This window comes from Phaenicophaeus curvirostris, chromosome 1 (assembly GCF_032191515.1).
Source record: "Phaenicophaeus curvirostris isolate KB17595 chromosome 1, BPBGC_Pcur_1.0, whole genome shotgun sequence".
Taxonomy (NCBI): domain Eukaryota; kingdom Metazoa; phylum Chordata; class Aves; order Cuculiformes; family Cuculidae; genus Phaenicophaeus; species Phaenicophaeus curvirostris.
In genome coordinates, this window is record NC_091392.1 from 39,938,978 (window position 1) to 39,953,836 (window position 14,859).

The window sequence follows — 14,859 nt, forward strand, 5'->3', positions numbered from 1 at the left end:
AGTACCAAATAGTAACTGTACAAAGTTCTAGCCTTTTTATAGTTCTGTCTCAGTAGCAAACATGGCCCTTGGCAACTAAGAATGGACAGACCTGTTAGAATCATCTGCAAATGTTTTTCTGATGCGGGGATAGTCAGAGTACCCAGCACTTTTCTTTGTAAGTAGGGTAACAGACAGCAGAAAACCAAAATCTTTAATAACAAGTTGCAATTTGAATTCCTGATTGCAATTTCCATTTAAAATCTCTTCAATACTCTTAAAATATGTTTCAGGTTTGTAATCTCATTCAGCATCAATTTCTGCTCAGATCTGAGAGTACATTTTGGTATTTGCTGTTTGTTAGATTCATAAAAATAGTATTTAAGCATCAAGGGGTCCTTTACAAACATAACACTCTTGGATCACTTCAGTAAATTACTTACTCCAAATAACTGCCCTCCACTGTACAAAACCCCTTTCTGTTTCAGAGCCCTTCTTTACAACTTCTCAGAGAGACAGAGATAGCTCCATATATATTTAAATACTTAAAGTATAAAATTTTGACTCAATAATTCTTTTTTTCCTAGATCCCATGTGTGTCTATAGATGGCCTTTGCATTGTGCAGCCGAAGGTTTCACTCTGGTTCCCACTCTCAACTGTGTCCACTGCTGAAGCCTCACACACCTCTCTGACAGGTACATGTACATGTTATAGAATCACAGAAACATAGAATGGTTTGGTTTGAAAGGCACCTTAAAGATCATCCTGTTCCAACTCCCCTACCATGGGCAGAGACACCTTCCACTAGATCAGGCTGCTCAAAGCCTCATCCAACATGGCCTTGAAGAACTCCAGGGATGAGGCATCCACAACTTCCCTGCACAGTCTTTCCACGAGTCCCAAGCTATGTTTCTACATAACAGTGACACCAGTCCCTAATGGGAATTAAAAGTCAGAATGACCTTAATTTGAATTAATAGTCAGAATGACCGGAAAAGCCTTGCCCAGTAATGAACCGGGTGTAATGGTTCTTCTCTTTCCTTAGTGTAGACCAGAATATTAATTACAATGCCTCACTGAGCTCAGCGGTAGAACTCTCACTATCTGCAAGGAAGCCAAGAGTCCAGCCTTCAAAATCTGACATCTTTTGGGAGATTTCTTTGAATGTCTTGAAATGAAATGCTGAATGCCTGCTCATTTATTTTTCTGCCTAGGGCCAGGCTATAGAAATGAATGTCCTGTACAAATTGGCTGTGGACATGGTGTTGCTGGACAGCTGAGAAATTATGTAGCAGCACATGACCCTTGACTCCTTCTTAAAGCCAAATGACATTTTTAACCTTATGTTTTTGCAATTATACCGTCAGGATCCATAATTACACCACATGGGCTTAAAAAGGAATAATTTTTATAGAAATCAGAGCTGTTCAATTGCCTTTCAAAATGGTTTTTTTTTATTCACAATGGGAAATCTCTATGTTTGAGCAGAAACATCTACTATGAATAAAATAAGCCAATTTCAAACAGCATACCTGACTTTCCATTTCTTACTCATCCAAATCACCTTGCAAACTCACCAAGAAATTTTGGTGCACTAAACACACATTCTAGCCAAGCAGTTAAGCCACCAGTGAGACATTTTGCAGGTTGCATGTTTTAAATTTGTTTTGTAATCATTAATGTTACAAATATCTTTTCTTTACAAGATGCTTTTTCTGAATTTTTTGGTTCAAAACCTTTTTGAGGCAGAGATGGCCCATACTACAGGCTTCTACAATATGTAATATACAGTTTTGGAGCAGCCATTCAGTATAATTACAACACTGAGCAGGAAATTAGGAGCTACAGCTAACAATCATCTAAGAAAAGATAGGTATAGAGGCCAGGCTGTGGTAACACGGCTTGGTAAATGTGGCTTCAAAGTACTTAATGGTGGATCAGAAAAGTTACCAGCACAAAAAGCAAAATTGCAGGTCTGATTTTGATGCAAATTTATCCTGCCTAATAAAATGCATTTGCATTGTTTTAAAGAAGTTACTTTCTTCTGGACAGCTTTATAATGGAATTTATGTTTTGGGATTTTTTGCCTGCAATTCACTTATAGTCAACAGAAAGCATAAAATCACACCTGTGTTAGTTCAGAAGAAACAGAAATACACATGTATTTAATCCAGATTGAAATTGTATTGTCAGTTGACCTAGTAATGCATATATGTGGCATTAATGAAAGGGAAGCCTCAGCTGTTGAGGGGTTGATTCTCCAGAACCATATAACCATGGAGCATTTCATCATCCCACTGGAAATGCACTTGTTAGTTTTTCCTTCATTGATTCACAGTGCCAGTTTGCCCTAGGCATTGGTATATGCATTTTATTTTCTATTTAAAAATTAGAATTTTCTTTGTTTGCAAATTATATCTAGTGTTTTCTGAAATTACCTGTCTTACCTGCTTTGTATGAGGAAAGGCAGATAATGAATGAAAGTTCCCACTCATCATTCTTCTAGTGTGAACACTTTAACTTTAAAAAAAAATGTTTAGCTGAGAGAGATTTGTAATCCTCCTTTGCTTATTCCTAAGATTCTTCCTCATATCTAAGTCATTACTACAGTTGCTACACGGGCAAGTCTGGCTAGTACTGCAAGAAAACCAAGGGCTGTCCAGCAAGGCATTTAGCAGTGTTATACCGTACACCTTAAACCCAGCATTTTGGATCCTAGATTCAGTAAATTTCTAACATTAAAATACAAATCTAGAAGACTTTGAGAAGTTAAGTAACAGATAATAACAGATATAATAGCAGAAGCCATTAAGCATCGTGTGATTACAGTAAAGATACAGGAATATTTGTTTACTGTTTTACGAAAGCCTGCCAACCTCCTTTTCTAGTTAAAATTTGTCCTTTTTATTTAGCAGCATCTATTCTGACCATTTAAAAATATTGAACCGCATTGCTGATGCAATGCATGAACACAATGACTCCCAACAAAGCCAACATTTATTGCATCTGCTTACATACAAACCATGAACAAATAGCACATTAATTTTCAGAGAGAGAGGACAGTGTTTGAATCAGTGCTGTATGGACCTTTGTATATTAAAAAAAAAAAACACAAACAAAAAAGCTTGTTACTACATTTGTTTAGACATTTTGTTTGGAAAAAAAAACAGAGACTTTCAGCTTTTTTTGCATTTATTCAGAAGGGCGATCAAAATAATTCCCATAACTCTATTATCACTAAATCTTCATATATGACATTGGAAGTCCGTCTTGTTTCCCCTGTAACTAAAAGAGTCATGAGATTAATTTAAATGATCAGTCTACTGGCACCCCTTACAACCTACATAACTAATTCCATTATTATGCTTATTCCATTTAGCATTTTAAGGGTTTTGCTGAAAAATCTTTGAAATAGGCTCAAATGTGCCTAGACTGATGGAGGTAAATCATTCTGTGTCTGAAACAAAGAAAGAGAAGCTGCATATGTATATTAGCACATACCAAAGTGAGCAGATAAGTAACCCCAAAGAATGTGTTCTTTAAAAATATCTGAATTTTACTCTACAGTGGAATTCCACCAATCCTCGTCTTCTTCCCATTTACCTATTTTTTATGCCATTTATTGGAAAGTGCCTATGAAACTTGCCAGCAAGAGCTAATGTCTCTGAAGCAAGGGGATCAGAATGGCCATAGTATCACCACAGCTTTTTAGTGTGGAATTTGAAAGTGTTTGTTTTGTGGCAGGCTTTCAACTTTATGCAGAATAATTTCTTGGCTGAGGCATTTGGCAAAGAGTGTTCTGCATGACTCAGCAGCAGATCTTCTCCATCTCAGAGTCTGGTTATATTAATATCAACTTTATTTTTTACATGAACTCATACATATTTATGACTTAAGCTCTCGTGCATGCTGCTGGGCTTTCTCTAGTCCAGCGCCTGTCTCTCCAACTACTCCAGCAGTGATTCAGTCTTGGGGTGGGTGGAAAAAAAAACCAGTCACTGGAGCAATTTTTTGTTGTTATTAGAGATAATTCTATCATTTCTGTCTTTAACTGAGGTTACCTAGGAGGAGCCAGGCAAATTCTACAACATTCAGGTTTTGTAACACCATACAGAAGTCATGACTTCATGCTCTTGGGTTTAGTATTAATGCTAGCCGTGCAACCTTTATTAGTACACAAGCATATTAGTCAGGCAGGCAATAGCACTGACTTGAAAGAGGCTTTCTGTAGCAGATGAGCTGGCCTCCAGTCTCAGCTCGCTGTTACAAGTATCACAGAGTCAGCCTTGTACTAAAGTAGTTGAGAAAACACCCCAACCCTAACACATGCAGGGTGAAGTACTGAGGGTCAACCTCTTCAGTACCTCAAGTGAAGAAATAGAGAGCTGTTCTCACTTTATTGAGAAAGCAATAGGTCAGGAAAGATTGGTGACTAGTTCAAACAGATTAAAACCACCCTACGGTTTTGCCTAGCTCCTTAGAGAAGCAGAGGTGACCTCTTGTGCCTTTCAAGACTTACCCCTTTGCTCCCCACCTTTTGAACCCATGGTGCATTTTAAGTCTACAGAGAAAGAGGTATAGATGTATGTCTCAAAGGTAATTACATTTCTTAGATTTCCTACAAAATTGATGACTGGGTAGAGGTTAAAGATCCACATTTATGATACTGGAAAGATTAGCAAGTTAAGCTGATGTATAGAAGCTTCTATGCAGCTCTGGACTGACCACAGCACATACTGTCTCCTGTATGGTGGGGCTCTAAGTGGCCTCGTAGAGACAGAAGACAGACATTCTGTAAATGTGCAGCTATGGGAAACACTCATTTCTCCATATCACTTGTTTCACCAAGAACATATCTTTTATCAAGTGTTTTCCACCATTGGCCTCTTCAAGCTTATTGGTGCTGTCTGCAAGTTTCATTTGTAGTTTCTCAGCAGAATGAAGAAAACATAAATGGAAACTGCACTCTGCATATTTTGGCTGCAAATGTTTTTTAGGGATGAGGTATTATTAGCTGAAACGTTTTTCTTCAAGGTAGATTTTGTTTCACAAACTTTTATTTGTCCAGCCATGTTCTTCTTAAATGGCAATTCCTGCCAGGCATTTTGATGAAAAGCTGCTTTGATTTAGGAATACCCAGATCCTTAATTTTCTATAAAATATATGCTCATAAGCCACTCAGAAGAATTTGAAAATTCTAGATGTGTGTTTTCTCTTGGTTTCAGTAATGTTGTAACTTATTCCGTACTGCTTACTTATGAATTACAGTTTTGCACTTAAAATAATTTGCTTCTTTTTCTAGTCACGAATTTACTAACTTAATCTGTTTAGGAAATGTTACCTGCTTTACCATAATTTTAGAATCCAGATTCCATGTGTTAGGTTTTCTAAATCACCGAGGACAGCATAGGAGATAATGGCCATAATCTTTATCTTCATATTGACTTATTGGCTAACATTTCATAAATATGCACGGTAGTTGTACAAATATTACAAACCATTTCCAAGAGCTAACAAATTTGCTGTACTTATATGAAGTATTTTAAGATAAAATACTGCTTTTGATAAATAATTTCCATATTGTAAGTTATATAATTTCTTGGGGGTCTGGGGCTGGGGTGTCATATTTGATTGTGTGTAGAAGCCAGTATTTTCCAATACCTCAAACAAGGGTTTGATGGAGGAACTTGGCTGAGGAGATAAAAGGGGAGTTTATGCAATGTTTTTGTCTTTGAAGGCAGATGGTCAGCAACTTCTTAATACTCCTTAATCATATTATTTCTCTTTATCTGTGGATTTATTATGCAGATTTTTAACATTATTTTACTTTTACCTGTGACTTATTATGTTTTTAACACCCATATCCCTTAAACAAACCACATTCAACTGAGTTTCATGGAGTTAAACTTGAAAGGAGAGAGCCTCAGAAAAAAAGCTATGGGTAAATTTGAAAGCTGCTTGCTGAAAGTCTATGAGCAGCATAGAGTGACAGTCAAAAATGTACAATTAAAGAGATACAGAAAAAAAAAAACCCAAATGAAGGCTGATGCCTTTTATAAATAGGATACTTAAAAGCAACATCTTGAAAAAATGGGATGCTTTTCCAGTGTAGCATGTCATGAACTCAAGGAACTTATGACCAAGAAATTTTGAGGTCAGGAACTTAACATGACTGAAGATAATCATCCATATAAACAATGAAAATGTGTAGGACAGTAGCTCAGAATCTTTGCAAATTTATAGGCCAAAAGTCTAAGCCAGCATACGTGCTGTGGGCATGCCACACATTATTTTCCCTGCCATTTTGTACCAAGTGATGGTAGTTCCTTGTGGCCCTCAATTATGGCAGAAGATTGTGTGGGCACTGATTCCTGGGGACCATAGTATAGGAATCATTATTTTTATCTGGCTATATGCATAGCCATTTAAAAAACCAAAAAAGGCAGTTATCTCTTGGAAAGTCTGAGTGGTGTAGGTGCATGCTGAGCCATCCTGAACACTGCTTGTACCGTCAAAATATTGATTTCAGTTCTCTACTGAAATAAAGGCATGGTGGCTTCTGCAGATGTAGTTCAGACTTTCAGCCTTTGGCTTCTGTTTAGAGAATGAAATACCTGCTTCCAGCTGGATCTCGGAAAGTCTTTGCCATGATTGTGGTCTGAGACTATTAGTTGCTAATGGACTCCATTTCTATGGCACCTTTCAACATTCCTGTCACCAAACTTCTCACAGAGTTTATGAGATTGGATTAACTGAATATTTACAACTCCCATGCCTGAGGACATCGACTGTATTCTAACAGCCTGAGATTTCAATATTAGGGCAGCCCATGATATGAATTCATAGGCATTAACATACACACAACAACTAAAACCAAGGACTTCCACTGGAAGTGGGACCAAGTTAATCTTTTTTTTCCTAGATCTCTGCTCCTGGAGTGAATTTTTATGTAATCTCTGTTGAGGCTCTGGAGCGTGTCCAGAGAAGAGCGACGAAGCTAGTGAAGGTTCTGGAGAACAAATCTTACAAGGAGTGGCTGAGGGAACTGGGGTTGTTTAGCCTGGTGAAGAGGACATAGAGGGCAGACCTTATTGCTCTCTACAACTACCTGAAAGGAGGTTGTAGAGAGGAGGGAGCTGGCCTCTTCTCCCAAGTGACAGGGGACAGAACAAGAGGAAATGGCCTCAAGCTCCACCAGGGGAGGTTCAGGTTGGACATCAGAAAAAAAATTTCATGCAAAGGGTCATTGGGCATTAGAACAGGCTGCCCAGGGAGGTAGTTGAGTCACCTTCCCTGCAGGTATTTAAAAGACGAGTGGATGAGGTACTGAGGGGCATGGTTTAGTGGTTGATATAAATGGTTGGACTCAATGATCCCATGGGTCTTTTCCAACCTAGTGATTCTGTGATTTAGCAAAGACGGTCACACTGCAGTCTTTCCTTTCCAGGTAGGAATCAACAGGGTGTCTCTCCTATCCCTGGCTGCCTATTTAAATTTGAGCTGTATCTGGCTCTGTTTTATTTGATTGAAAATGTCTGATAGATTTGTAAGTTACTGAGGGAATGAGAGGTGGACAGGGAGACAGATGCATATGTTCATACAAACATCCACACAAATAAAGGATCATACATTTCCTTGCAAGACTTGTCCAAGCAAATCCTTCTCTGATGTAAGACTTCTAACTAGTGTCCTCAAATCTCTATAGCTTTCCTCTGAGCACTCAGAAATTGCTAAGTTGGGAGAATAAAAAAATGTGTTGCAAAGATGGGTTGCTTAACTTACCTGGGTATGGCAAACTGAGCACTCCAGCAGCTCATTGTCTAGGCTGCAAATCTCTCATGCTGAAATATATGGTAAAGGAATGAGGCATCACAATTTGCAGTCATTTTTACTAGATTTAGAGTAAATGTCTACATCCTGCCTAGATATTTAAGGAATTGTACAGACACAGAAGAAAATTCCTTTACCCATGGTTAATATCGTGTACAAAATTCAGAAACAAACCTCATTACTGCCATACAGTATGCCAAATTTCAAAGCCATTCTGTACTATGGACACATAATTGAAAATCATAGAATTATAGGATGGTTTGTGTCAGAAGGGACCTCAAAGATCATTCAGTTCTGAAACCCCTGCCATGGGCAGGGACACCTCCCACCAGAACAGATTGCTCAAAGCCTCATTCAATCTGGCCTTGAACACCTTCAGGAACGGGACATCCACGACTTCCCTGGGCAACTTGTTCCAGTACCACAATACCCTCCCAGCAAATAATTTCTTCCTAATATCTAATTTAAATCTCCCCTCTTTTATCTTAAAACCACTGCCCCTCATCCTGTCACCACACTTCCTGATAAAAAGCCCCTTCCCTGCTTTATTGTAGGCCCCCTGATCTAAGTGATCTAATGGATGTGGCCAAAGACATCACTGCTCATCAGCTAAAGCTATTACCAACTGCACATGTACTCTTAACCTGCCCCAGTTGTGGACTACAGGTTGTTAGCATGAAACACACTGGAGCCTGTAGCTGGACTAAACTGAGTTCAAACACAGCGCTACTGTCCCTCAGGCCTTAAGCTCCTGCAGCCGAATCGTCTGGTCATGCGCTCGTAACTCATGCTAAGTCTGAGGATTTGAGAGTGCTTAGAAATATCAGCCTTTGAGTGAAAAGATGTTTTCAATCTTTGTGGCACAACGGGTGCTCTGCTAAGATATTTGCTTTACTCTGCACCATTAGCCATTGAACAGATTTATTATTTACTCATGACCCTCTGTCTTACATCCAGTGTGTGAAAATTGCAGCTTTAGAATAGAAAAGGGGACTGTAGCGTGTTGAATTATGTATTATATAGGCTACTGGTATTCCAGCAACTCTTCTGCACGTCTCATGTGGGTTTTTTTGCCTCAGCACTTACAGATACAGATTCTTTCTCAGCTGAACTAAGATTTTTGGTCAGTACTTTTTATTTTTTGTAAGGTAGGTGTATGCTTGTGTGAGAAAAATGCTCTTTTCTGATATTTAAAAAACACCCAGTGGGTCATGCCACAAAGTTGCCTGTTCAGTTCAGGGTTTAAAGGAAGCACCATCTCCTTCAGAATTAAATTTCCAGTTAATTATCCATACCATAATGCCTCAACAACACTCCTTTAATGTGCATACCTCAGTACTTTTAATACCACTTGAATAACAACACAAGGATGGAGCTGCGTTTGCGCTTTGCCTCCTGTAGCAAACTCCCAGTTACAAGTTCAAACTACAGCCTCTTTCTGTCCTCTGGTCAGGATTCGATTCCAGAGAAATGGCAGCAGCAAGAGGGCCCTGCAGCTCCTGGCACCTGTGGGAAGAATGGCTGAGGAAACCCACCTAGCCTCCTCCCAGCCAGGGAATTTGGCTAAAATTGCACTGCCTGCGTAGAAGAGAACGTCAGGGTGTTGGGCACAGGCTCCATTATGTATGACTGGTGCTTTCTTAATTTAGAATCATAGAATCATAGAATCACCAGGTTGGAAAAGACCCACAGGATCACTGAGTCCAACCATTCCTATCAAATACTAAATCATGCCCCTCAGCACCTCGTCCACCCATGCCTTAAACACCTCCAGGGAAGGTGACTCAGCCACCTCCCTGGGCAGCCTGTTCCAGTGCCCAACGACCCTTTACGTGAAAATTTTTTTTCTAATGTCCAGCCTGAACCTTTGCAAGAGCTTGAGGCCATTCCCTCTTGTCCTGTCCCCTGTCACTTGGGAAAAGAGGCCAGCACCTTCCTCTCCACAACCTCCTTTCAGGTAGTTGTAGAGAGCAATGAGGTCTCCCCTCAGCCTCCTCTTCTCCAGGCTTCTTCTCCTCTTCTCTCATCTCAGGATGAGAGCCAGGGGGTGATGTCACCATCCTCCCCTCTCCCTGTGCCCTCTTTGGCAGCCAGGGTGTCCCCTGGAGATCATAGAATCATAGAACACCAGGTTGGAAGGGGCCTCAAGGATCACCTGGTCCAACCTTTTTAGACGATCTATAGTTTAAATGAGATGGCCCAGCACCCTGTCAAGCTGAGCCATGAACCTGTCCACCGTAGAGGAACCACTTCCCTGGGGAGATTATTCCACTGTTCAGCTGTTCTCCCAGTGAAAAATTTTCTTCTGGAATCCAATCGGAATCTCCCCAAGGGCAATTTATACTCAACACCTCTTCCTTTTCCATGTGACTTGTAAAAAGGGAGTCTCCATCCTCTTGGTAGACACTCTTTTCATACTGGTACATGGTAATAATGTCTCCCCATAGCCTCTTCCTCTGAAGGTTGAGCAAACCCAGTTCTCCCAGCATGATTTCATATGTTAGGTTTCCTGGTCCTCTGATCATCTCAGTGGCCCTTCTCTGGACCCTCTCCAGCCCAGCCGCATCTCTTTCGTGTAGCAGGGACTAAAACTGAAAGCAGCATTCCGTGTGCAGCCTAACACGCGCTGAGCAGGGTGGCATAATGACTTCAAATGATAGAATCACAGAACGGTTTGGGTCGGAAGGGACCTTGAAGATCATCCGGTTCCACCCCTCCTGCCACGGGCAGGGCCACCTCCCACCAGCCCAGGCTGCTCAAAGCGCCATCCAACCTGACCTTGAACACCTCCAGGGATGGGGCAGCCGCGGCTTCCCTGCGCCTCACCGCCCTCAGCGTGAAGAATTCCTTCCTGATGTCTAGCCTCAAACTTCGCCCTCCCTGGCGATGCGCTCCGCGCCGCCCCGCGGCTCGCTCGGACCCCCCCGGGGCGCTGCCGAGCGGGTCCCGCCCCGTCCCCGCTCCGCTCCGCCTCCCGGGCCGCGGCGGCCGTCACGGGGCGCGCCGGGCGGCGGCGGGGGCGGCGCTGAGCGGGGCCCCAAGGCTTCCCCCTCGGCCTGGCCGCCCGCGCCCGGCGGCTCCGGGGCTGCGGCACCATGTTCCGGCGGATTCTGCAGCGGGTAAGGCGGCGGTACTCGCCGGCGGCGCCGTTCCCTGCCCTGCTTTGCCGTGCCCTGCCTTCTCTTCCCTTCCCTTGCTCTGCGGTGCCGCTCCCGGGGCCGGGCTCGTGTCCGCCGCAGCCATCGCGGGAGCTGCCGCCTTCTCCGAGGCCCCGAGGCCGGCTGCCACTCAGCCTCCGAGCGCCATCCCAGCAGCTGCCTCCCTTCTCTTAGGAACCGGCTTTTCCGGCAGCTCCGCCCGCTTTGCGAAGCCGAGTCGGGGTGGCTCATTTACGCAACCCCTGCTCGCCGCCCCGAACCCTCCCGTGTCTCCGCGCTGGTGCCTTGGGAGCCGTCGGGGAGGCGAAAGGGGCTGGCGAAGGGCTCCGGGTACGGAGAGTCCTTCCCGGCGGGCGGAGGATGCGCCCAAAAGGGTTGAGTCACGCTGGCTCCGGCTCCTGCACCGCGACACCTGCCCTCGCTCTTTCAGCTCGGTGAGGGGGGGTGGCTGGTTGGGAATCCGGGCGTGCTTTGCTTATCTGCCCCGCGAGGAAGTGTTGCTGCAAGAATGAGAGTTAACAGAGGGGAAGAAAGTGCCTCGGGAGGCATACGGCCAACTTTCTCAGCGTACGGCGTGCCTCGAATCGTTTTTCGGTCACACACCCTGAGCAGGTGAAGATCGCGCTTGGTCTCTTCGGAGCTTCGTGTTTACAGGGAAGAGCTTCCTTCCTGGGGTGTGATGGGAAGCCCTGCTAACGAGCAGGGAAACTGAGTACGGATCTAATTAAATATTGGCAGCGTTTAACTGGGTGTTTATTGATTCTGAGAAATAACAAGTCGTCATGCAAAGCTCCTGTGATGTAGGAAAGCGCTTGATACGGTGCCAAAGGAAATTTGTCCCCAAGTATATGTTCAGCGAAATGCTCTCTATAAAAATCTAAAGTCAACGTGAAAGTTTTTTTGTATTAGGAACAGGCGTCTTCTCTGAAAAGTTTGAACAACTATTCCCCAGTGGCTCCCGAAAATTACGGGATTACAGCAGAGCTAATTGCCAGCGGAGGGCTTCTTCCTGCCCCCCAAAAAGAGAAATGCCAAGGGTTTTAAAGGTGTTAATCTTTTAATTGGTGCGAATAACTGTGCTTTTAAAAGTCCACCTCTTACTAAAAAGGTTTTAGGCCTCTACACAACCTTACAAATACCTTTTTGACTTATAGTCTGTGGCTGGTAAAGTATGAAAAAGATTTATATAGTGTTTCGGTGTTAACAGCGAGCTTTAGCTTGTGCTCAGATGTGCTCTTAAAGACCATAAATATTAAAATCTTTCACATCTGTGAGGCAGTAATTCAAAGGCCCAGGAACCTCCTCTTGACCCTTTCCTTGTACATCATTAACATAAATGCCACTTCCCTCCCCTTCCAGTCACTGAAACACAGTTTCTTGTACATGTGTTGTGTTTATAATGTGACTATGGCTGATGCCATCCTTTTTAGATGGATAGCTAGTCATTACTGGTGATATAACTTGGGTTATAAAAGTATGTTTTAAAAAAAAAAAAAGGATTTCTTTATTACATTCCTTTTTTTTTTTTTTTTCTCTCGTAACTCAACTGGTCCTCAAGCTGCAAAGGAGGAAGACAAAAGCTACAATGTTTCTAGTTTTAGTTACTTATTTGAAATTCTGATTCCTGAAGTTTTAAAACATCAGATATTTCTTTTCTGTACTTCTGTTTCCTGACCACCTTTTTATTTCTTCCACAGTTGTAATTTCTGTTTTTAATGCCATCTTCACAGTGACTTTGAATGGCATATTTTCAAAATAGGTGGTATTATATACTTGTTCCTACTAAATGTTGCTCATTTAATTTTTGAATTAAATCATATATCCATGCTGTCTTCAACTACGTCCTTGTTTTAGGTCCTTTCCTTGCAAGCTGTTTCTAAACTTTAAGTTTGTTTTCAGTGTGACATCTTGGGGATCTGTCTGGTCTGTATATTTGCACTGTAAAACCCCCTTTCATTAATTTTTGCCATTTTTGATTTCATGCATTGTTCATAGTGCTGATCTAGAAGAAGGTAGTCTTTCCCAAAAGACATGTATGGAATGTCCAAGGCACAACTTTCCTGCCCAGATATTTTGATCTTTATCAGCATATTCTTTAGAGAACTGTCTTTTTTTTAATTGTGTTCAACTCTGAAGGCCCTTTGTGGCCATTGTGTCCCTTTTCCGTTGTTCATCTACCAGTGGGACAGTGGCTGTTGCTTCTGGTCTGTTAAAGCAGAGCTCGCTCCTTGTATTTGCAAGACAGAAAAAGCACTTTTTGTAAGGAGAAGGCTTTTAGTTTCAGCTGGTGGGAAACCAATTGCTTTGATAGTCTTCTGAGCCTTCTTCCCATCCTGTTCTGTGAAGAACTCATCTGTTGTACCAGTGTAATTACTGTTCATGTTAGTTTTTGTCTTTATCCTTTTTGTTTAACTGGCTGTCTTCAACTGTTAGGATTGTGCTCTGTTTGGGTGGTAAGATCCCATTGTTCTGTTTCTAAGGTGCTTGAGTTCTTGACCTTGAGATCTTGGGTTCTAGGTGGAGAACAGGGCTTTGCAGGCTTTTCTGTAGCTCGGGTAGCATGGTCATGTTTTCTTTTACTCCAAGCTCAGAAGCAGAGATACTTACTTGTCTGAGATGCCTTGCATCTCATGCCTTACCTGTAATTTTCCTCTTATGTAATTGCAGGGCTCACTGGATAGTGTGTTTATGTGGAAGGATGCTGAACTGCAGCTGTGCTCATACCCTCCCTGTGGTGTTGAAGGGAGCCTCTGTATGCCTCTTCCTGGTCAAAGGGTCTGCTGTGTGGAACTGATGGTGTGATGGAAAAGAAAGGTTTTATGCCCTTTGAAGTCAGGAGGCATTTTATTTTACAGAGTCATAAAACAGAGTCACATTTCTAAAGAAGTAAACAATATTACTGTTCTGTGCTATACCATACTCCATTTCTAGCAATAAGAGTTGTTTGATAACAAGGGCTTTGGCCTTCTTATTTTCCCATTCTTATGCCTTGTGTGTTGCTTCAGGACCTTAGCAAGTTTGGACAGTAGGACGCTTCTGTAGTATTTAAATCTGTGCTGGGAGAACTGTATAAATCCATATTTATTCAGACCTTCTCAAGGCTTAACGTATTTTTTCAAAGGTTTAATTTATTCAGAATTTAAAACTGCTGAAAAGAGTATAATAACTGAATGGAGCGTAACTATAGACAGATAAATGACTATGCAAAAATCACATGGTAGCGCTCCATCTTTATACTCCACCATCTTAATGCATTGGCTCAACTCATTCATTATATAATTTTCCATTCTTTTTCAGAAAACAAGCTGCAATCATTGTCATCCTTTTTGTTGTTAATGATGTTTTTTTATATTAGCTTGCAGTTTTGAGAAAACACAGATAACATTATGAAGTTTAGCATATTCATTCTACAACTCTAGTGCTGGTAGTAGAAACGTATGCTTCTCTGCAAAGTAAACAACTATAACTCTGACAACTAGGAGAGACCGGGTGAGAGACTAATTTTGTACCAAATCCAGGTATGCCTTCACAGGTCAAATATTAATTTTGTAAATATATATATATAAGCCTGTGTGAAAATTTACTTTTCCTACGGGATTCATAAGTCATTCTTTTGCTCCTCTGTGTAGTCCAAATGGAAAGAAAAAAAAAAAAGCATCATTCTGAGTCTTTCTTTAGTTCACAAAGTCTGAGTTGTTCAATGTGGTGGTGGCAGCTTTTTTTTTAATGGAATGTAATATAACAGTGGTCTGGGAGCCTATCTTAACATTGTTTGTGAACCTATTTGATCATGCAGTGATCAGTTAAAAAGTATTTCCATTCTCCCATTCTTTATTTGGCTGATGAAGCATGGTTAAGTTATATTATAGCCTTGAAAGATAAGTTAATTGC

At 41.7% G+C, this 14,859-nt stretch overlaps 1 protein-coding gene and 1 long non-coding RNA gene across 4 annotated transcripts in view; one reads left to right on the forward strand and one right to left on the reverse strand.

Moving 5' to 3' along the window:
• Positions 1-2,607: 2,607 nt before the first annotated feature.
• Positions 2,608-10,746, reverse strand: LOC138719208 (uncharacterized). Its single transcript, XR_011337185.1, has 3 exons — positions 10,589-10,746; positions 7,763-7,821; positions 2,608-3,265 (listed from the first exon to the last, which is right to left on the reverse strand). It is a non-coding gene; the product is annotated as an uncharacterized lncRNA (long non-coding RNA).
• Positions 10,747-10,799: 53 nt separating this feature from the next.
• Positions 10,800-14,859, forward strand: part of EEA1 (early endosome antigen 1) — a 76,469-nt gene continuing 72,409 nt past the window's right edge. For all 3 annotated transcript variants that reach the window (XM_069854041.1, XM_069854053.1, XM_069854062.1), the window contains exon 1: positions 10,800-10,929. In XM_069854041.1, the coding sequence (XP_069710142.1) occupies positions 10,906-10,929 (24 nt within the window). In that variant the 5' untranslated portion in view covers positions 10,800-10,905. The remainder of the gene's footprint in view (positions 10,930-14,859) is intronic.